At 48.7% G+C, this 22,316-nt stretch overlaps 1 protein-coding gene across 3 annotated transcripts in view; it reads right to left on the bottom strand.

Annotated features, from left to right (window-relative positions):
- Positions 1 to 22,316, bottom strand: part of PNPLA7 (patatin like phospholipase domain containing 7) — a 137,528-nt gene that overhangs the window by 59,014 nt on the left and 56,198 nt on the right. For 2 of the 3 annotated variants that reach the window (XM_063353102.1, XM_063353103.1), the window contains exons 20-22: positions 11,158 to 11,218; positions 8,131 to 8,280; positions 2,725 to 2,796 (exon numbers count right to left, since the gene is read on the bottom strand). In XM_063353102.1, the coding sequence (XP_063209172.1) occupies positions 2,725 to 2,796; positions 8,131 to 8,280; positions 11,158 to 11,218 (283 nt within the window). The remainder of the gene's footprint in view (positions 1 to 2,724; positions 2,797 to 8,130; positions 8,281 to 11,157; positions 11,219 to 22,316) is intronic. The other variant, XM_063353104.1, reaches the window with a different exon arrangement.

Here is a 22,316-nt window from a genome sequence, read left to right as displayed (position 1 = left end):
GCATCAAAAGAAGTGTGGCCAGCAGGGCGAGCTGGGGGATTCTGTCCCTCTGCTCAGGTTGGGGGAGACTCCACCTGGAGTGCTGTGTCCAGCTCTGGAGCCCTCAGCACAAGAAGGACATGGACCTGTTGGAGCAGGTCCAGAGGAGGCCACGAAGATGCTGGGAGGGCTGGAGCCCCTCTGCTGTGGGGACAGGCTGAGAGAGCTGGGGGGGTTCAGCCTGGAGAAGAGAAGGCTCCGGGGAGACCTTAGAGCCCCTTCCAGTCCCTAAAGGGAGGCTCCAGGAAAACTGGGGAGGGACTCTGGATCAGGGAGGGGAGCCATGGGATGAGGGGGAACAGTTTTAAACTGCAAGAGGGGAGATTGAGATGAGATCTGAGGAAGAAATTCTTTGCTGTGAGGGTGGTGAGCCCCTGGCCCAGGTTGCCCAGAGAAGCTGTGGCTGCCCCATCCCTGGAGGGGTTCAAGGCCAGGTTGGACGGGGCTTGGAGCAACCTGGGCTGGTGGGAGGTGTCCCTGCCCAGGGCAGGGGGTGGAACTAGATGGTGTTTAAGGTCCCTTCCAACCCGAACCATTCTATGATCTTTTCATCTTGCATTTTCAAACACCCAAACAATGTTTGCTCCTTGTTACACTGATGATGAAGGAAGAGCAATCAAAAATGGACAAAAATTTCCATTTGTTGAGACCAAATAGTTGAGACCAAAAGATAAAAAAGTAAAAGCTGGTAAGAAAGCACCAAAAGGAGGATGACTCGAGAGTAGAATTTCATTTCCTCATCCTCCAATAAAGGTTATGGTAGTTGGTTCCCACAAAAGCCACAAGTCCAAAGCAGAGGGAATTAGTTCCTAAGCATCTCCAGAGCAGAACCTGCCCTTCACTCCGGCATCAGCGCTGCTCGAACCCTCTGTCTGCAGGGAACAGACCTAATGCTCGGGGGGTTTTTACCCACTTCATTTTTAACATTGGTCGATTCTTTGATCTGGTTCAGCATTCGGCCTCACAAACAGCTGGGCTAGCACAACTTTGGATGAGGTAATGGGATTAAGAGAGGTCTCCTAGAAGAAATACTCCTGACATCGCGTGCTATAAAGACAGCAAGGGAGAGAGGGCAGGTCAATTTTGAAAATGCATTCAACAGCAAAGTTATCATTCGTGTTCATTAATGTGTCAAAGTTCTCAGCAAAATAGAAGTGATATGTAGACCAAATATTCTTCCAGGATATGCGACTTACAAAGCTTTATGACAGCGGTGGAAGTTCAGTAGGCAAAGAACGAACAGCCAGGAATGCAAAATGAGCTGAGGAATACAATAAAAATGTCAAGTAAGAGAGACTAACAACGAGCGGGGAACAGCGTGCTCCACCTCTGCCTTCCCCTGGTCACGGGCACAGGAGCCTGGAGTGCACCCGCCCATCTGGTGGACCGGGGGCACATGCCCGAAGGGGAAACCATCGAACCCCGTGACCCCACCAGCCAGAACGCCTTTTATACAGGCGAGGGGCAGACTTTGTAGAGCTGGGCGCATCTTTATGTCCGTGTCGTGGTTTAACCCCGGCCGGCAGCCAGGACCGTGGAGTTCTCCCCCTTCCCCCCGAGAAGGGCAGGGAGAAGAGGGGAAAGGGAAGGGGGAAAAATCTTGTGGGTTGAGGTAAAGACAATTTAACAGAACAATAACAGAAAAATATAACAATAATAATGATGGTAAAAGAACATACAAAATAAAATAATCCAACACAAGTCATTCTCACCACCTGGGGAATTGGTTGCCCATCCCATCCCAAGCAGCGATTGTAGATCCTCCCCCCTCCCCTTCCCACCAACCCCCATTTCTGTACCCAGCGTGGCATCTATAGTATGGAATATTCCCCTGGCCATTCCGTTGTTCATTCTATGCTCCTGCTCAGCTTCTATGGGAAGCTGAAAAAAAGTCCTTCAATAGTACAACCATCACCTAGCAACAACTAAAACAATATGCATTACTGACATCCCTTTCATACCGAATCTGAAACACAGCAACCACTAGAAAGAAAAGTAACTGTCCCAGCTGAAACCAGGACAGTTAGTCAAGGAGATGGGTATTCACCCACAGATAGCTTGAATGGGGACAGCACATCCCCGCCAAGCAACAAGAGAGCCTTGGAGAGGCGCATGACTTCAGAAATCACGTCCACTCACTTCACTTTTGCATGTGGAAAAGAAGCCGTTCCCAGCACATGATACAAACACGTGTGTAGAGGCAGAGACATGGCTGTGCTGGCTCGGGAGGGGTCTGCCCAGCATCCCCCCTGCGCACCGCAGCGCGGGACGAAGGCACCCAGACCTTTATTTATCCCCAGCACAGAACACCGTGATGCTTCCAACCAAACCAACTCTGTTTTGCTTCAGAAATAACAACCATCTGCTCTACACTTCCAATTTCTAGTGAGCTCCCAATTAATCAACCATTAAATAACCCTCCATTAATGTGATCAAGAACACCAACATATGTGTTCTCAGGCGCATAAAACAGAATGACCAAAAGTGTTATTTAAACTAAACTGCTGAGAGCAAGGAAGTAATAAAACCCATTCTCAAGTGCATACCCCCTCACGCAGCCACACCAGCCGGCAGGAGTGCCCGAGGCTACGCGTTACCGTACCCTCACCACACATTGTCACAGCTACACACCATCCTCTAGTGACACTCTCTCCACACCTGACATCAGCCTCGCAGGCGACTTACTGCTGTCGGCATCATCCCTCCATCCCTCCGTCCTGGAGCAGCCGCCTGCACCCTTCCGGGCCTCTTCTCTTTCTGTAGGATTAGACACGGGGCGAATAGCTCAAAGTTAAGAACATAGGAGAGGTGATATGAGGTAACATTAAATATTTATCTAAGCCCAAGAGCAACTCTCTGGCTGCAACCAGCAGCAGATTGCTGGGGAACAGTATTAGAGCAAGGAAAACGTAATGACATTCTCCGAGCCTCCAGCAATTTGCAGTTCATGAATTCCTCAAGCCAGAGGTGGTGACTTTTAATAGCCCCGGGGGGATTTTTTTTTCTTTCGGCAAACTTGCTGGGATTCATAATTTCAGCTTTTATATCCTTTAGGTGAGAAAACACGGCGTGGCAGCATCTCGCCCCCAGGCACAGAGGATCATGATTCATGGGGAAACCTCACGGAGCACTGACATTGGTTCTCCAGAGCCGGCTGTTCTTCGGTATGGAACTATAAGCCCATGAAAGAGAAGTGAGGAGAAAAAAATGCTTGCAAATATCAGAGTCTAGTTCATTTTATCTTTTAAAAATGCAAGGCGCTCAAGAAAAAGGTTGAGACAGCCCTTCAGAAAGGCTTCCACACTCAAATCCTGCCCCAGGGAAGAGACAGAAGTATCACACAAGAGACATAACTCTCTCGTTCTTGCCAAAGATGAGCACGCTATTCACTTTTGTAATTTTTTTCCCCACATAACACCAATCTCATAATACGTGAAGGAGTGGGAAGAGATACTCTAGTTCTAAGTCTAATAAAACGTGGTCAAAAAGTTGCCCAGAGAAATCGGAGGTCCGGAGGTCAAGGACCGATCTCTGATGGTCAGAAATGGTCGCAAAACCACCTCACCTAGAAAAAACGCTCACACAAAGAGATACCGCCCAGTACGAAACGCACTGAGGAAAAGATTTTTCACAGCAAACTTACTTCGTCAAAGGAGAATTTATATTTGGCCTAACAGAAGTCTACAGAATTATGTGCCAAAGAGACAGAACTGAGAAACGCGTTTGGTGTCCCAGGGTCAGAAGATCTCGCCCAGCAAAAAAATACCAAGTTGTGCCAGGGTCCAGGCAGCACGTTAAACACTTCACATTTAAATCTAATCTGTGTGTTGAGCAGGCAGAAGTTCAGGCAGAACTTCAATTAAAAACTCCAATAAATTATTAGTAAAGATATTTCAGTGAGCGTTCCAATATGCTACACGATTTTAGAAATTAAAAGAAAGCTTATATTTAAAGGGCAGAAAGGAAGGAGAGAGACACATATGTTGGATTTGCATCCCTCTCTACTTCAGCTTGAAATTATATACGATCAGAGGGCTCCCACATATAATTAGAATTTGCACAGCCATGTGGTATCATTTAGCTGGTCTCAGCAAAAGAATAAAAAAAAAACCAAACAGTTAGGCAAACACTTTTAAAAAATATGAATATTGCAGAAGAGCTTTTTGATCAGAAATGCTCTCCGCTCTAGCAGGATTAAGGGGAAAAAAATATTAATAATAAAAATAGATATCATGAACCTTGACCAAAATTCATCGTTATGGTTATCCTAACCTGAAACTTTTCACAGCGGTAAAACCTGCCCGCCTTCATCTCACTCCTGTTAAAAGTAGAAAATTCTGTCCCTGCCTTTTGGAAGTTTTATATTCTACATCTTTTTCTTTGGAGACCCAAAGACCAAGGTGCAAAGGAATGGGCTTTCACACCGAAGCGTCCGAGCAATTGCAGCACGGAAGCAGCGATGGAGCCCCCGGCTCACCACGCTCTGCAGGACCTTCCTCTCTCCTCAACGCTCAGATCCTGATTTCCATTTATCCCGGTCTCAAGGGGAAGGCGGATTCATGCGGATTCACGCAGAGTTATTGCCGCCAGGTACCGAGGAACTGCTCCACCATCCAGCTTTTAACAGAACAAACGCCACGGAAACATGGACATCCCTCAGTACAGAGCTGGGACACGATCACACTGTCCAGAAACAGGGTCTGAATTATCATAAACCACAGAGACACCAAATCTTACAGAAACCAGCATGAATTGGGTGGACAAAGCCGTGGGTGGACAAAGCCGTGGGTGGTACCAGAGGGTGGCGATCCCCGAGTGCAGAACACGGCACAGAGCGGCCAGCGCGGGCTGGGGCCCAGAACGCCCGGTATGGAGAGCAGTCTGGTGACGTGAGGAGTTCCCATTATGGATTTCGAAGGAAAAAAAAAAATAAAAATGGAAAAATGTATAATTAAACCCACACAAGAGAATCAAGCAACCAGACTGATAAGCCCTGCCTCACTACAGGCAAAAGTATTTGGAGGGGGAGGAAGATTCTGAATACTTTTCCAGTTCTTGTGGACAGTATATATTAATTCATGGTGTTATGAAACTTCCCCTATCAGACTGAGGTATTCCATTTCTCATTATTTTTATATTCTTTTAATAAGATGAAAGCAGGTAAAAATTAACAAAAAAAAAAATAAAAATAATCCTGTTAAAGGGATTAACCTCCAACCAGCTCCAACTCATAGCACTGCCAAGCAGCCTTCTAATGCCAGCTCCAGGAAAAGAAAAACCATCCTCTAATCTCATTTTGCAGGTTCTGTCGCAGCCCAGCCGGCATCCCGCGCACTCCCCAGGGACGCGGGGCAGCCTCAAGGGCTGCAGGAGCCGATACCTCCCGATGCTTCAACAACCATCACCCCATCGCTGCCCGACCTCTCCCGGTTTCTTCTGTCCTCTTGTCTCCAGCCTGCACCAAGGGGATTCTAGGCATCGCCGCAACGTTCATCTAAGTTAACGTTAACAGGAAGAGTAAAGAATTTTCTAAAATAATACATCAAGTTGCAATAGAAAGCTAAACCCAACTGCTTTAGCCCCACACAAGCTCACCCAGGCCAAGGCCGCCCTCCACCGCTCTGGAACATATTTCAAGCCCAGAGCAATGAAACGACAGGGATCAAATGTTAAGTCAAGTGTTAAACGGCAACATCCGGCTACAATTTATAATTAAACAAAAACGTTTGTTCTAGAAAAACCAAAAGGATAAACAACAAAAATACGCTCACAGCAGCAAATCGACAGAGCAGAGCCCCTTATTGCCAGAATTAGGAACACAGGCACCGAGAGAGACTTCCTTAAGAGAAAGGTTTTCAATTAAGCCTCCTCAAGCATATTTAATAACACCTCTCATTTCCATAAATACGTTGAAGGTCTAATCAGAGTTCGCACCCAAACCCCAAGCGGTAATTAGCCAATTTGGAAGTCAGAAGCCGGGAAGCGCTCAGGTGGCAGCGGCACCAGGCTCCGACACACCAGCTGCTCCCCGAAACGAAACGAAATCCTTCCACGCACCCTTTCCACTTCCCCACGCGCAAAACGGACCCAGTTCTAACGCTCAGGTGAACACCAAGACAATCTAAAAATAAACTGAAATGTTGCTTCACGAGGCTAACTTCACTACCCGTGTCGGTTTTGGATGCAAGAAGTCAGAAGAAAAATCATTCCAAAAAAAAAAAAAAAAAACCAGCCCCTTTCCTTACAGCAAAGCACCATCTGGCACATCGCTCCCAGCACTTTAAGGAATACCCGAACAATTTATAGCCATAGGATAAAGCAGAAAATACAAAAGCTACCCAAAAAAAAAAAAAAAAAAAAAAAAAAAAAAAAAAAAAAAAAAAAAAAGAGAATGCCGCTTCTGCTAAGACAAAATACTAATAAAAAAAAAATAAAGTCTGCATGAAGCATGAAAACCCCTCCGCACAGCATGGAAGGAGTATGGAAAAACGCCCAGCCAAGCATGGGCAGAAGGTTTGAAGGTTTTAACCCCTGTCTCGGGGCATCGCGGGGCTGAGCAAGCCAGAGAGGCGGCACGGAGAGGAGAGGCCATCGAGGCCGGGGAGTTGCTCTCCCAGCTGCGTTTTCACACCACACTCCCCTTCCCTCCGCAGCCGGCTGCTCCGCTTTGGCGAGAACTTGGGCTGCCAGGGTTGTCTAGTACCAGCTCCAGCTGCCAGGCACCAGCCGGGCGCCAGTTTAGGAAAAGAAAAGAGAAAGAGAAGGGTGAACGAGGAAAAGGCCAAGCGATCAAAACAAAACCCCTCGGTTGTTACGCTCTAGCTGCTGTCAACCAGCGCGGTTATTTTTATTCGGAATAGTCCATCTAGATACGCTAGTTTCTGTTTATTTACGGGCTCCCAGTGCTGTCACGCATCAAAACAAGCTGGCAGCAATCCATAAGAAGTACCCATTAGCAATACAGCTACGGCTGAGATCTCTGCTCCGTTACGGATGTAAAATTTTTCTGCCGTCTCCAAATAAGAGGAATCTTCAAAAGCCCACAAACGAGTTCTCACTGTAACGCATCTCCGCCATAAGCCGCACACAAATCCGTATTTCAAAAGGTTGAAGGGTTCAAGCATCAACAGCTTTTTTCTGTGCCTGCTCACCTGGAAGATTTTTTTTTTTAAGCAGAATAATAGCTGCCAGCTCCAGATACCCTTAAGGTCAAAAAGGAAATAACCAATAAAGGTAAGTGGTTATACCTCAAGCATCATGGAACTTGTACTTTTCAAAATAATAAGCCGTGAGATAGCAGACTAGCAATTCGTCAAAGGACTCCAGGAGATTTACTCAAGAGATCTGTGACAGCGTACGAGGACGAGAAGAGGATGTTCAGGAAATGTCAAACCGTAGTACCGAGCGTGAACTGAATCGTGAATTAAATACATGTTTTTTTTAGCAACCAGAACTTGCACACACAACTTGACCAACAGATAAAGCAATTAATGACTCAACCGTGAGCCGAATACGTTGTTTTGTGAGCTCAAGACACAAACAAGCTAGCAACAAATGGAAAATGATTTAAGTTTGGACTTCCAGTGCCAAACTGGATCTTCTCCACAAGCCTCTTCCATCAAGCCTTATGCTTACTGCTCACCGCGCTACGGCAGCGAAAGGGAACTGCCAGAGAAATCCTTTGCCAGGTGACGCTGCAGAACTGAGGAAGCCTGAAAGACCCTCACACAGGAGAGAGAGAACCAGGGTCAGACGGAAACCAGTGGTGGGATGTGTCCACCAGAGTCTTAGGGGTGCTGATGGCAGCCAGGCGAGAGGCCAGACAGGCCGGACAGTATTTTTCAGTCATTAAGGCCATGAAATTTTCTGCTGAAATTAAATGGACGTTAGGGATGGGGACAGAGAAGCAAGAGGTGATGCAAAAGGCTGCTCCTGAGCACTGCTGTGCCGCTACGCCCCGATGCAGCATGAATCCATCTCTGACTAATGACGGGTACCCGGCCGTACCCCTCTAAAAAAAAAAAAATAAAAAATAAAAAAAAAAAGCAGCGTTTATTTCCCGCGACACAGTAACATGTAAACACTTCTTACCCACAGCACTGAGAGCGTGCTTGAGCTCCAGGGTAAAAGCCGTGAGTGGCACCTCTTCAGACACCGGCATAATGGCCACCGTGGAGAGATTGCTGGCAGGGTTTCCGGCGTCCCACTTGCTACCCGAGCTGTGCAATCCAAGAGGGTGTCCTGCACGAAAAGAAAAACAAACTTGCCGTCAGCCAGCCCAGAAAGCGAGGCGTCATCTCATTGCTTTCAATGGCCAGGCAGCCAGGGAAGCGCTGCTGAATCGCTTATCCCGAGACGAAGGTAACATCCTCCGTGTCACGTAAAAGAAAAGAGCTCCCACGTATTTCACTCGTAAGAGGATGAAGATCAGTTTCCACCGTGTTTGGCTGCTGACACAGCACGCGTGGGGAAAAGTCAGGCCATGGTAAAATATCTGGATGCCAGGAACAAATCAAATACAACATGCGCTTACCTGAGCTGTTAAGAAAAAGATAAAAAGGCACTTTGAATCACTTTGAACGGCCACAACTTTGGAACAGGCATCAATTTAGCCCATGAGAGGAATTAGCTTAACTACCAAAACCCCCAAACCTGTTGCCAGTATCAAAATATTCCAAAAACTGACATTCACTTTTTATGGTATCCCTGATCAAGGAAACAAAAGACCTGCTTTCAACAAAATCCCTATAGGGAATGTGTATCTCCACCTATTTTCACTCCTCTCCGAGATGGGAAAATGGGGAGCTTCACAGGGACGTGCTGAGGAGCATTGACATAAAATATGGAACCTCGGAAGTAGCTGCAAAGTAACCGTGGAAGCGTTTCCAACACAACATGGTACACTGAGTAAGGACAAAGAGCGTGGGCAGAGGAAAGCATTTTTTGACAGAAACACACGATGCATATGACAAAGATTAAGATCTTTCTAGATAGCTTAGAACAGGAAAAGATCAATCATAGGGGTGTTCAACAAACTCTTCGTTTTATTTTGATACTATTTCATTTCTCTTAAACCAAGCCTTCTCAGACAACCTTACTTTGCTGCTAATGCCTATCACAGAATCACAGAATCTTCATGGTTGGAAAGGACCCTTAAGATCATCGAGTCCAACCAAACAACCTACAATCTCTGCCCTTCTGAGCATGCCCTGAAGTGCCACATCTAGACGTTTCTTAAACACCTCTAGGGATGGTGACTCAACCCCCTCCCTGGGCAGGCTGTTCCAGCGCCTGACCACTCTTTCAGTAAAGTCATTCTTCCTCATATCTAACCTAAACCTCCCCTGCCGCAGCTTCAGACCATTTCCTCTGGTCCTGTCATTATTCCCCTGGGAGAAGAGCCCAACACCCACCTCTCTGCACCCTCCTTTCAGGGAGTTGTAGAGGGCAATGAGGTCTCCCCTCAGCCTCCTCTTCTCCAAGCTAAACATACCCGGCTCCCTCAGCCTCTGCTCATATGCCCTGGTCTCCAGACCCCTCACCAGCCTGGTCGCTCTCCTCTGGACACGCTCCAGCACCTCAATGTCCCTCTTGTACAGCGGGGCCCAGAACTGGACACAGCGCTCGAGGTGAGGCCTCACCAGTGCCGAATACAGAGGCACCATCACTTCCCTGCTCCTGCTGGCCACGCCATTCCTGATACAAGCCAGAATGCTGTTGGCCGTCTTGGCCACCTGGGCACACTGCTGGCTCATGTTAAGCTGGCTCCACCAGCACCCCCAGGTCAACTCGGCTCGAAGTACACAATGAACTTATTGTTACCTGAGTCAGGATTTAGTGTCCTGCTTAGCACATTTCACCCACCAAAGGCCTAAGATGCACCACAAAGATGAATTCTTGAGACGGACACATGGGAACATTTGATGTACCATATGAAAACTCACTCAAAGTCTATACACAAGATTGACAGGACATTGCTGGACACAAAGAAATATCAGATAAACTTTTTTCAAACATACTCAGCGATTGAGTTACTCATTTCAAGTCTTCTAAAATAGCTCTGCACAGAACATTAAATGGTTTTTCCACTCTTTTTGGGCGATCTTCAAGATATTCGTAGGTTCAAACGAGTTACACATCCCTGCTCAGCTCCTTCATCTCTGCCAGGCATTCCCTCCTCAGAACTTCAGTGACGAGTCTCTGATTGAACTCCTATTACTGTCACTCATCGTCCCCCGCTTTTCTCCAGCTCACACCTTTCCCAAGCAGCGCGGACTCTGCCCAAGGCCACAAAGGCATCTCAGCGCTCGCAAAAGCTTAAGTACAATTATCACCAGGGATTCATACACAGCTGATTGCCTACAGAAAGGTGAGCACACGAAGAGCGGACTTTGAGACTCACCAAAACGTGAGAGCGGGCTACCTCACTTTCAGTCTCCTTGCAATATTTAAAAACAGCAAAAAAAGTAATTAAAAAAAAAAAAAAAAGAAACACAAAACAACTCACAACAGCAAAGAACCCCACGACACCCTCGGGAGTTAACACGCATCTGTTTTCTTGTACAAGCTGCTCAAGAAATTTTGGAAAATTTCCTCCTACTCACTTCAATTCCATCAGTAAACAGACTTTGTTTTGCCTCTGCCACATACACAACGCTGAAGAACCAATCCACAGCAGAGCTGCCTGCAGACAACTCATTAGGAGAATGCAAATACAGCCGTATTAAGTCAGTCTATATGCAGATGCCACTCGGCAGGATGATCTGAGTCAGGTCTGTTATAGCTGCTATTTCCAATCCTCCCTTTGAGCTCTTCTCTTGCATTTTTGAATTGAAATCTCTTGAAATTTAAAGACTTCACTGCACATATGCAGCCGTACTTTTCTATCTCAACTGCAGATCGTTCCATTCCCACACTTACTTAGCCACGCTCCACCAAAAAAATAAAATGTACACACATATATATAATAAAATCACCATTCACTTGTGACAACAGCTAAAATATTTAGCGACGAACTCTCTTTTCAAGTATGCATTTTCTGTTTCCAGATTTAACGATGCAAATCTGGCTCCGAGGAAGCCCCAGCATCAATGGGAACCATCCAGGAATGAGTCTTACCTCCCTGCTGAAGGCTGCCAAGAATCTTCTCGCCCAGCAAGTGAATAAGTCTAGTCACAACCTAGCGAGGGGAGAGAAAGAAAAAGAAAAGAAACAAACATTCAGGCAGAATGTACTAAAAATAATGCATTTAAACAGACACTTTCAAACTTTTGTAAGACGTTATCTCCGGTTGAAGCATACAGAGACCAGGGTTTACAACCACAGCTTCTCTCCTGGCCGCAACGTGTGGCAACTCGTCGTTTGTCTTAATTTCTTTTACCTTATTTTACTCTAGTCCGGAGAAACAAGAGAACAAAACAAAACTAAACTTCCCAGGGAAGTTATCAATGCCCCATCCCTGGAGGGGTTCGAGGCCAGGTTGGACGGGGCTTGGAGCAACCTGGGCTGGTGGGAGGAGTCCCTGCCCAGGGCAGGGGGTGCCACTGGGTGGGCTTTAAGGCCCCTTCCAACCCAAACCATTCTGTAAACTAAAAAAGGCAGTATTTAACTCGCTTTGGGAGCAAAAGGAAAAGAAAAAATCCAATTCTTTTGGGAAACAAGTCAAATTGCATTTTCAGTCCTCTTTTCCCTCTGCAGGGCGCTGGCACCTCTGGGTCTCTCTCCCTCCTCGGCAGCCGTCGCTCCCCTCCCCCCTCTGTAGGTACTCAAGGCTCAAACAGGCTCAATTTGGGCTCAAACAGATCCTCCCCCCCCACCCAGTCTTTCTTCCTCCTGACCCCCTGTTGAATTAGTCAGTGTTTACAGTAACCAGTTTAAGACATCTTGAATAAAAGAGATAAATACACACTCTAAACTCCTGCAGAATCAGAACAAACCAAGCAGTCGCTTTCCCCTCCAGTCACGTTTGTGTGGCACCTCTGAAGGGACAGATTTTTCCCCAGCTTTTTTTTTTTTTCCACCGGGACTTAACATGGATACAAACCAATATTCAGACAGCCGACCAGCTTATCTCCAACATTAACATCAGGAATTCCCGACAAGAGGCGCAGCAGAAGACTAATAATCACAACACCATGGAGCGACAGACTTGGAAAATGCATCTTTGATTCTGAAAAGCTCTGCGCACACGCTTTACCAAATAAGAAAAGACACATTTAAATGCATTAAGAATTAACAGAGTAATTATCAGATGCTCTCCCCCAGACAAATAATTCAAGGTCAAAATAACTCTAATCTTCGGGAGGACACAAAAAAAGAGACAAGAAAAGTTCTCCCAACTCGTAACAAGCCAAACAAGCAGCAGCAAACGGCTACATTGGATTCTGGAGAAAGACAGACACGCTGTTCCCGTAAGAACAAGCACTTCAGGATGTATCTTTCAAATAAAAGACTGAGTAAGCATCGAGGCAGGTCAGCATGCCCATCAGAATCATTGATATATCTTGCTTTAAAAAAAAAAAAATAAATAAATTGCCCTAGACTATGAAACACCACAGCTTTGCCAGTAGTTTTACAGTGCCTGGAGGAGGAAGGGAGAAGAGCACACAGGTGGCTCCCAACACTGTGTGACCTAAAGGGGAGCGAGGAGTACGAGCTAATCATGGAACTGTTAGGGTTGGAAGGGACCTTAAAGATCATCTAGTTCCACCCCCCTGCCATAGGCAGGGACACCTCCCACTAGATCAGGTTGCTCAGAGCCCCATCCAGCCTGGCCTTAAAAACTTCCAGGGATGGGGCTTCCACCACCTCTCTGGGCAACCTGTTCCAGTGTCTCACCACCCTCATGGTGAAGAACTTCTTCCTAACGTCCAGTCTGAATCGTCCCCTCTCTAGTTTTAATCCATTCCCTCTAGTCCTACCCTTACCCAACATCCTAAAAAGCCCCTCCCCAGCTTTCTTGTAGGCCCCCTTAAGATACTGGTAGGCCACTATAAGGTCTCCTCAGAGCCTTCTTTTCTCCAGACTGAACAACCCCAACTCACTCACTCTGTCCCCATAGGAGAGGTGCTCCAGCCTCTGATCATCCTCGTGGCCCTTCTCTGGACACGCTCCAGCATGTCCATATCTCTCTTGTAGTAGGTGCTGCAGAACTGGATGCAGTACTCCAGGTGGGGTCTCACCGGAGCAGAGTAGAGGGGGAGAATCACCTCCCTTGACCTGCTGGCCATGCTTCTCCTGATGCAGCTCAGGATACGATTGGCTTTCTGGGCTGCTAGTGCGCACTGACGGCTCATGTTGAGCCTCTCGTCCACCAGCACCCCCAAGTCCTTTTCTTCAGGGCTGCTCTCAAGCCAGTCGCTGCCCAGCCTGTATCGGTGCTTGGGATTGCCCTGACCCAGACGGAGCACCTTGCACTTGGTCTTGTTGAACTTCATGAGGTTGGCATGGGCCCACCTCTCCAGCCTGTCCAGGTCCCTCTGGATGGCATCCCTTCCCTCCAGCGTGTCCGCATCCCCACACAGCTTGGTGTCGTCAGCAAACTTGCTGAGGGTGCACTCAATGCCGCTGTCCATGTCGCTGACAAAGATGTTAAACAAGACCGGTCCCAGTACTGATCCTTGAGGGACTCCACTTGTCACTGGCCTCCACTTGGACAGGGACCCATTGACAGCCACTCTTTGGGTGTGGCGTCAAGCCAGTTCTTTATCCACTGAATTGTCAGGCCATCAAAGCCATATTTTATCAGCTTGGAGACCAGGATGTCATGCGGGACAGTGTCAAAGGCTTTGCTCAGGTCCAGGTAAATGACGTCAGTTGCTCAAAGTTATTTGAGCAATTTCTGTCCCACAGTCATCACTGTAAGTTCTTAAAGATGCCACATCAACCATCTCCTCAGTGAGCCAATACCAACTTCTTTAACATTTCTCCTACTTGCACCAATAGTGGACTCAACCATCCATACCTGCTTCGCTGAGAGCGCTGATATGGCACGGTCATGGAGCTAATGAGCGATGGCAGAACGAGGGCAGCTCCAACTGCAGGCGAGCTTTCAGCCTCCTTCCTCATCCAGGAATCTCAAATGGGAGCTAAAATGCTTCCACATGTCCAAAGTACAACAAGACCTGACGATCACCCAGATGACTCATTACCACTTTAATAACGCCAAGATCTGCAGTTCTGGGATTCAATTAATCATTGAATCATGGTATGGTTTAGATTTGAAGGGCCCTTAAAGCCCATCCAGTGCCACCCCCTGCCCTGGGCAGGGACACCTCCCACCAGCCCAGGTTGCTCCAAGCCCCGTCCAACCTGGCCTTGAACCCCTCCAGGGATGGGGCAGCCACAGCTTCTCTGGGCAACCTGGGCCAGGGGCTCACCACCCTCAGAGGGAAAATGGCACTGGTGTAGTACTGAAAATTACCCCAAGTAGAGGGAGCAGGGAGGGAAAGAGGGAATTCTTAATAAAAAAATATGAGACTGCCTCCCCTTCCCAAGGGAGACAACCTGCCCCTCAAGAGTGTTCATACACCCAGCTCACGTGCCTTCACCCAACAACCCGTACCTGCACACCAGGGCTTTCCTTAAGCAGTTTTGGAAGGTGTTATGAACATTATACACTTCTGAACCACTTTAAACGTCAGAATTTTAATTACTTACTAAAACCATCTCCTGTATTTATAACTTTTTCTGCTCAGGAGAGCTCTAGCTAAGTTAAAGAAAATGTCCAAGGTTAATGACGGAACTAAGAATAGAACCTATTGGTCTCATTTTCCAGTTGGCTGCTCCTGTTACCAGGAAATATTATTTGTCTTGTTTGCTAGAGCAAACCTTACAGCCTTGGTACATATAGATATGGAAAAATTATTTCCCTGGTGACTTTGTAAGACAAGCAAATTGCTAACCATAACGGGATGAGTCACTCTGTCGCAGTCATGGCAACGTCGAAGGAACATCAATTTGGGATCAGAGCTAAGAACTGGCCTGAAATTTCCTTGGAGTTTTATATTATGTACCTTAAATTTTCTTTCACAAAAAAGCAATGTGTTTCTTTAAAAAAAAAAAAAAAAAGACCTGTCCATCCGTCTGAGGGAGAAGCCAACACAAATCACATCTCATCATCGACAACAGACCCAAGCTTCAATCGCTGACCCACCCCCACGATTGTGCAGAGCAGCTCTCCCCAATTCAGTCCAACTGGGAGGATTAAAAAGAGATCGCCCTTCGGGTTTCCAAACCCCTTTATTCTAAGCCCTCCAGGAACAGGGCACCAGAAGAAGGAGCAGCACAGCTCGATGGAACCCAAGGGACGCTGAGAAGGAAGCCAGGGGAGCAGGGCTGGACCTGGGTGGCATGGAGGGGGCTGCTTTAGCCTGGGGAGGGGAGGAGGAGGAGGAAGCAGAAATTAGCCCTGGGGCTGGGAGGGCTTGGATCGGGATTGCAGGGAAAACTGAAGAGTTATTCCAAGTACGCCTGGAAGAGAGAGAGGCAGGAGAAAGGCAGGTAACGGGGCACTGGCAGGCAGGTCCCTCAGCACAGACCCCTGGGCAGGGGATTCAGCAGTCACTTATTCCCCCCCCTACTTATTTCACTTCATCACAGGCTGGCAGGGGTTGGCAGGGACCTCTGGAGATCATCTCCAACCCCCGGCCAGAGCAGGGTCACCCAGAGCAGGTGGCACAGGAACGCGTCCAGGCGGGGTTGGAATGTCTCCAGAGACGGAGACTCCCCCACCTCTCTGGGCAGCCTGTGCCAGGGCTCTGCCACCCTCACAGCAAAGAAGTTCCTCCTCATGTTGAGGTAGAACTTCCCATGCTCAAGTTTGTGCCCGTTGCCCCTTGTCCTGTCCCCGAGCACCACTATTTAGCCGTATTTCATAGGAAAAGCTCTGGAATTGGCAGTGAGGGTTCGGGCAGAGGGGGAAGGCAGGAGCTCTGGCAGCACTGCTGGGAAAACCAGATTTAGCTGGAAGAAACACTGAGTTTTCAATCCTTTGGAGGTGCCACCCAGCCTCCACCACTGCCCGCAGCACAGCTGAGCCAGCGATGGGCTGGGTACTGGTTTTCCACAAGCAGGCAGGAATTCCAGCCCCTCGTCCCCGCAAATGCCCGCCTTTCCCAGCGCGGTGCCAGAAGAGCGCTTCCCAGACATCCCTACACGCAAAACCGTCTCATTGCTGCGGCGTCACCGTCGCCCAGGGCTAGACAGCCTTCACAGCACAGCGGGAAGCGCCTGCTCTGCTCATCCCTCCGGCGCATCCTGGATTTCACAGCCTCCTCCAGCGCCCCGCAGACACCCCCCATCCTCCCCGGGCACCGCCCCCCCCACAGCCCAGGCCATCCGGATTTAAGGTTTGAAGAAGAATCCGCACTGCAAAAAGCCATCGAGTTGGAACGCAGGTTTATCCCAGAACAGCGGGAGGTTTCTACATTAGACGAGAATCATCAGTTGCCTGCGAAGTAAATGCAATTTTTTGACCCCTTGTACTCGGGATGGAGCCAAACTTGTTTCAGTTTGTGAGGAAGTTGGATCTATATTTATCGTCCCTCGCGATTAGAAACCGCGCTCGCGGTGAGCGGATCCTGCTCGGTTAATCACAGTTAATCACCTCAACCACTAACGAGGACCAGAGACATCGATGAGGTGTTTCTCTTGTGAGCAGAGCGGCGCCGCTGAAACTGCCACGGCGCAGGGAAAACGTGTCCCTGTGCCGCAGAGCACAGTCCTGTCCTGCCCCCGCTGCCACCGCCGGCTGGGCAATGGCTTGGAAAGGTCACCGGGCTTCGCCAGCAGCCTCAATATCCACCTCCAGGGACTGGGAGCGCCAGCCTGGGCTCTGGAGATGGGGATCCTGCCTGGGTTTTGAAGGCAAGGATGTCAATGGACCAAAGAAACCCAACCCAAACCCCCCAAACAAAGAAAAAAAACAACAAATAACCCAAAGCAAACAAATATTCACTTTCCTGAGCTTATACAAAAGACTTTTCAGGACAGGAAGAAGAAAACTAACCTTACAGGGCTAAAAAAAAAAAAAACAAAACCTGAATATTTCTCTACCTCAAAAGCTACTTGGGATTCCAGGTGCCCCAGTACCGTTCCCCAAAAGCCCTGAAGCCTCTCCCGCTCGCGCGGACCCTCTGCAACTATAAATTCATCAAACCTGGCCCAGAGCAGGACATTCAGTCGAGACAAACATTTTGCAAGGGAAATAAAACGTTGCTCCTCCTCCTTCCACCTCCTCGCCTTCTCAGACTAACGCACCAGAACACTCCGTGAAGGGCAGAGCGGGACGTAGAGTGTTTCCCTTTCCGAGACGGCGTGAGTGAGCGCTCTGCTCAGCACAATTCCACCCCTCTGACCCGGCTCACCGCTCACCACCCCATCTACCTGGAAATCTGTCATCTTCCCGGCTGTTTCTGAACCGCCTCCATCCCCAGTCAGACCCCGTCCAGCCCCCAGCAGCCTCCAACCCCCCTGGCTCCCCCATACCCCCCATAGGGCTACCAAGATGCTGAGGGGACTGGAACACCTCTCCCATGGAGAAAGGCTGAGGAATTTGGGTCTCTTCAGTCTGGAAAAAAGACGGCTGAGGGGGGATCTTATCAACGCTGATAAATACTGAAAGGGGGGGTGTCAGGAGGATGGGGCCAGGCTCTTTTCAGTGGTGCCCGGGGACAGGACAAGGGGTAACGGGCACAAACTTGAGCATGGGAAGTTCCACCTCAACATGAGGAGGAACTTCTTTGCTGTGAGGGTGGCAGAGCCCTGGCACAGGCTGCCCAGAGAGGTGGGGGAGTCTCCGTCTCTGGAGACATTCCAACCCCGCCTGGACGCGTTCCTGTGCCACCTGCTCTGGGTGACCCTGCTCTGGCCGGGGGTGGGACTGGGTGATCTCCAGAGGTCGCTGCCAACCCCGGCCAGTCTGGGATTCTGTGATACCAAAGGGGAAACTGCATCTGCTGCAGAGAAGGCTCTGGGAAACCATTCATTTTCCCTCTGTTTTAACTGATGTTAAACTGCTCAACAGACCTGCAGCCTCTGCATTGCAGGGCGAGGAAGAAACTTCGCATTCCCCAGGGGAGTGTATTCGCCTGCTTTAGGATGACTAATTTCGGTTTCAAAACAAACGTCCTTCAGCGATGGGGCCGGGCAGGGCGACAGCTCGGTGTCCAGCGACGCTGCCGAGGTCCGGCTGCCTCAGCTCCCGGGTGCTGGATCCCGAGCACCGCCTGCTTCACAGCTACCGGAATTCCCACACCAAGTCGTTCATTTAGGCGGTTTATTTCCTATAATTCTTTAAAATACTTCAACCTATTATCCACACCCAGCTGATCTTCCAAGGCCAGGTTCTAGTTAAAGCTTTTGTCCCTATTCCACTGTGAAACTTAACAGCGGCTTTCCAATAAGCCCTTTTGACAGCAATTTTCACGAGAATTCAGTTGTGAAATACTTCCCTATGGATATTTATTTCATTCTGGGAAGAGTACGGATTGCTTGGCAAATTGACTATCTGCTAATAGATAACAACGGTACCAAACAAAGATTTTTCCCATCTTAGCTAACTTTCAACAAAGCTGATTTAGAGAAATCACAAAATCTGCACCAACATCCAAATGCACAGCAACAACTAAGTGATGTGAAAGGTACCGGGTAGCACAAATCCATCGCTATTAGAAGAGGAGGGACATAAGAACAAACCCAAAACAACACATTCATCAACCCTGCCCCGCGCTGCAGAGGTTCAGGTTTAATCGTACGCTATTTTAAATCTAAGGAACCAGCTGCCGTGAGAGACAGTGAAGGGCCGGGCAGCGCCGTCCCCTCTCGCCGGTGCCTTCGTGCCGGTCCCGGCTTTAGGAAAGCAGCGCTGGGTAAAGCGGGCAGGGAGCAGCCCGACGTGCCCGTCTGCACCCTGTACAGCCAGCGGATACGCAGCCCCGCAAATCCAAACGTGCTTTTCCTTCCAAGCCTGCTCCGATCCTCTCCAGCGGATCCTCTGACATCCCCCAGATCCGAGAGACCACTATTCCCACACTCAACAGGACGGCTTGCGGGTCAGCCAAGTACTTTCTGTACTTTGAAGTTTAAAAATAAAATACTTAATAGTTAAGCCTTTAAAACTTCAAATCAGTCATCCAATAGGCCACCTCTAAATTAAATATGTTAAATAACAATTTATTGCCGCCTTCATAGCAGGACATTATAAACCTTCACATGCATAAGTGATTTAGTTAAAGGAGACGTAAGAGGGCTTTCTACCACACTGAGATCCAACGTGAATAAGCAAGTGTGGAAAAACAGGGCTGCCAAGGGTTTTCTATTCTACGAAGCAAATGAAATTGGGGTAAAATAGCAATAACAGCCATTTTATCCATACAAATTCACATAAAAGCAGGTTCGTTTCTGTGGAGCTCGTCCAGGAGTTGCCATTATTCTGCAGCAGGTTTCTTGAGGGTTTTTTTGGAGGGACAAGGGAGGAGGAGAGGGAAATTAGATCACCAACTTGAATAAAACCATGGGGTTATTGAAGCTTTGCACGGCCCCAGCTCAGATGAAACACTCCGCTTGTCACAGAACCCGGCAGCTTCGCAAGGGGGCTCCGATGAAAACTCCGGGCGGTTTGAGACCCGCCGTGACAAAGCGCATCTTAAACCCTCGCTCGCCACAATTTCTGGCACCTTTACAAACGCCGCTAACGCGCACGGAAGAACTGAAGCTTTATCCAGGGGCTGTTTGAGCTTCTAATGCTTGTGATCAATTGTGTCTTGAAGAACATCAGCCCTGCATCACTGCCGTGACTGAGCTCGTGCTCCCGCCGGCCTCGCGTCGGGCGGCCACAGCCCCCGGCCACACTCCCACCGAACCCTCTCTCCTTTTCACATCCCCTTCTCCTACAGTCAAGGAAAACTTTTTTCAGTGGGCCGTGAGGACGAATGCAGAAAAATCTAGAAGCGTGGCCTCTCCTGACCTATTCCACAGCGTCACGTGGAGCTGAAACAAGGTGACACACAATACACCCAGAGCCGGAGGGAGCGCAGCGGCGAGCTCCCGCGCAGGGCTGACAACCCTCGGGAAGGCTCCAGCCACTGCAGAAAAGCCCTGGTTAAAATCCGCGTACAGAGAGAGCAGGGCTCGCTGCTCAAGCTGGTTCTGAATGTATTTAAACCCCAAGGGCAGACTTAGAGAATTAAAAGAAGGACGCAGGAAAAACCTCAGTATTTTCTAGCAGCTGTTTCCAGCACGCAAACGCTTGTCTTGCACATCACCCCCCCGCAGCTCCGCAGCAATTTCTCACTGCGATTTCCATCAGCTACAGCAGGTCTAAATTTCAAGTTAGAATTAAAAATAAAAAAAATAAAAAAACCAACCACCAAACCAAAAGCAATCTCAGCTCAGCAGAGGCAAAGCTGCTCTACGAAACGCGATCCAAGCTCTACACTGATGTTAGAACATCTCCGGAATCTGTTCACAAATTCTGCGCTCTCGCTACTGCTTCGAAACCGCTTTGCGGTGCCAAAAATCGTGAGCTGATTCTCTGTCCTACTTTTCCGAACTGAAGGCAGGGATGAAAATAGAAAGAATCAATTCCCTTTCGCTCCCGCAGCTCTGGAAAGCCGCAGACGGCACCAGAAGCAGCGGGGCCGTCAGAGCAGCAAACGCTCCGGCTGGCCGAGTGCCCCGACGGCTCTACGGGGGAGCTGTGGCCCCCGGGCAGGAGCGCCCAGAAAACCAGGGAGAAGTTTGGCACCGTGGACGGCTTCCGATTGGGAACGTCCAGGATGGCATACCAGAGTGACTCCCAGATGGGATGCTTTACTGAGAAGCCAGGAGATGTGGATGTGACTTCTGCAAACCGAGCAGGATCTACAAGTCAACATCTGCCACTTCTGGGCACACACTCTGAAATTTTGGCTGGTACTTATAACTGACATGAGCTTCCCCATGCTCACCCGTCTGTTTCAGCCCGCACAATAACAGCGGCTACAGCACGTCCCACCAAAGACCCCAGCAGACCAGTACCCTGCCCGACAGGACCGCAGCCGATGCCCAGGGGAGGGGACAAACCAGGGCGAGCGCTCGGTGCTTCCCCGGGCAGCAGCTGCCCATTTGTACATCACAGCTCAAGAACCTGAATTGCTGTACGGACTAATAGAGCGTGATTTCCCTCATTCGACGCTGTTCTCATCAGCAAGTACCACCCACGTTTACCATTTTCCTACCCATTGGGTAATAGTTTCTTACGGCGCATTCCAGAGTTGGATCCCTTTCTGGACCATCTACAAACACGTCACGACTGTACGCGTGATGAAGTATGCTGGATGGAGGCTCTCCACTAACTCCTCGAATTAAAGGGCTTTTTGCCCTTGACAAGAAATAGTACATCTCCGGGGTAACTAATTGAGAGGGTAATTCCGTCTCGGGAACTGCCTGGTTCTTGGCCATTAGGGCACACGCTATTGACTGCCAAGAGGAAGATCCCAACAAAGCCGTTCTCCCTGGCATGGGGATCCTCTGAACTAAGAGAACATTTCACCTGACTCAGGGGGACAAGCACCAATGTTTGACCCCTGTTCCACCCAGTGAGACTCCGGTTAACTGACCCTTCCTGACAGCAAGTGTTTGACAGAGGCAGAGTTGCTTTTTTCCCCCGTTTTCTTAAAAGACATTTTTCTACTTTGCAGAGGACTAAGAGGGAGATCCCCCCCCACCCCCGCACGCTGCTGAATCACAATCCAGCTCTTGCTACCTAGTCAATTATTTCAAAACTATGGCACCTGCTATCCCTTCATTACTTTATTACTTCTGGTTGGATGGGGAAAACAACATCATAAATCCGGTGGATACATCACTCTCCTAGAATAACAGGAGAGAAAACAGGACCGGAAGAATTAATCCGGCCCATCCCTCTGCTCAGCACTAGGCACTACCTCAAACATAATTTTTTAAGAGGTTATAAAAACGAGTAACAATCTTTTAGCCTTTCTAGGGAGTAGAATCAGCTTTTTCTTAATATCCAACCGCTGCAATGTCAGGACACTACCATTTGCCATTCCGGTATGGCGAGCAGCCGATGCCCCGGCTATTAGAAGACAACTCCATACATCTGAAAATAGCTACCGTGTTTTCCCTTAACCTTTCACAGTCTTTTTGCCTCTATAGATAAATATTTCTAAACACCAGTCAGCCGCCTTTTTGTCCTCTCGACTCTCTTCATTTGGTCTGTCTCTTCCTTCAAACGCGCTGCCACTGGTACTGAAGCTTTTCCAATATCAGGGAGA

This window comes from Chroicocephalus ridibundus, chromosome 15 (assembly GCF_963924245.1).
Source record: "Chroicocephalus ridibundus chromosome 15, bChrRid1.1, whole genome shotgun sequence".
NCBI classification, from domain to species: domain Eukaryota; kingdom Metazoa; phylum Chordata; class Aves; order Charadriiformes; family Laridae; genus Chroicocephalus; species Chroicocephalus ridibundus.
This window is presented reverse-complemented; position numbering and strand designations above follow the sequence as displayed.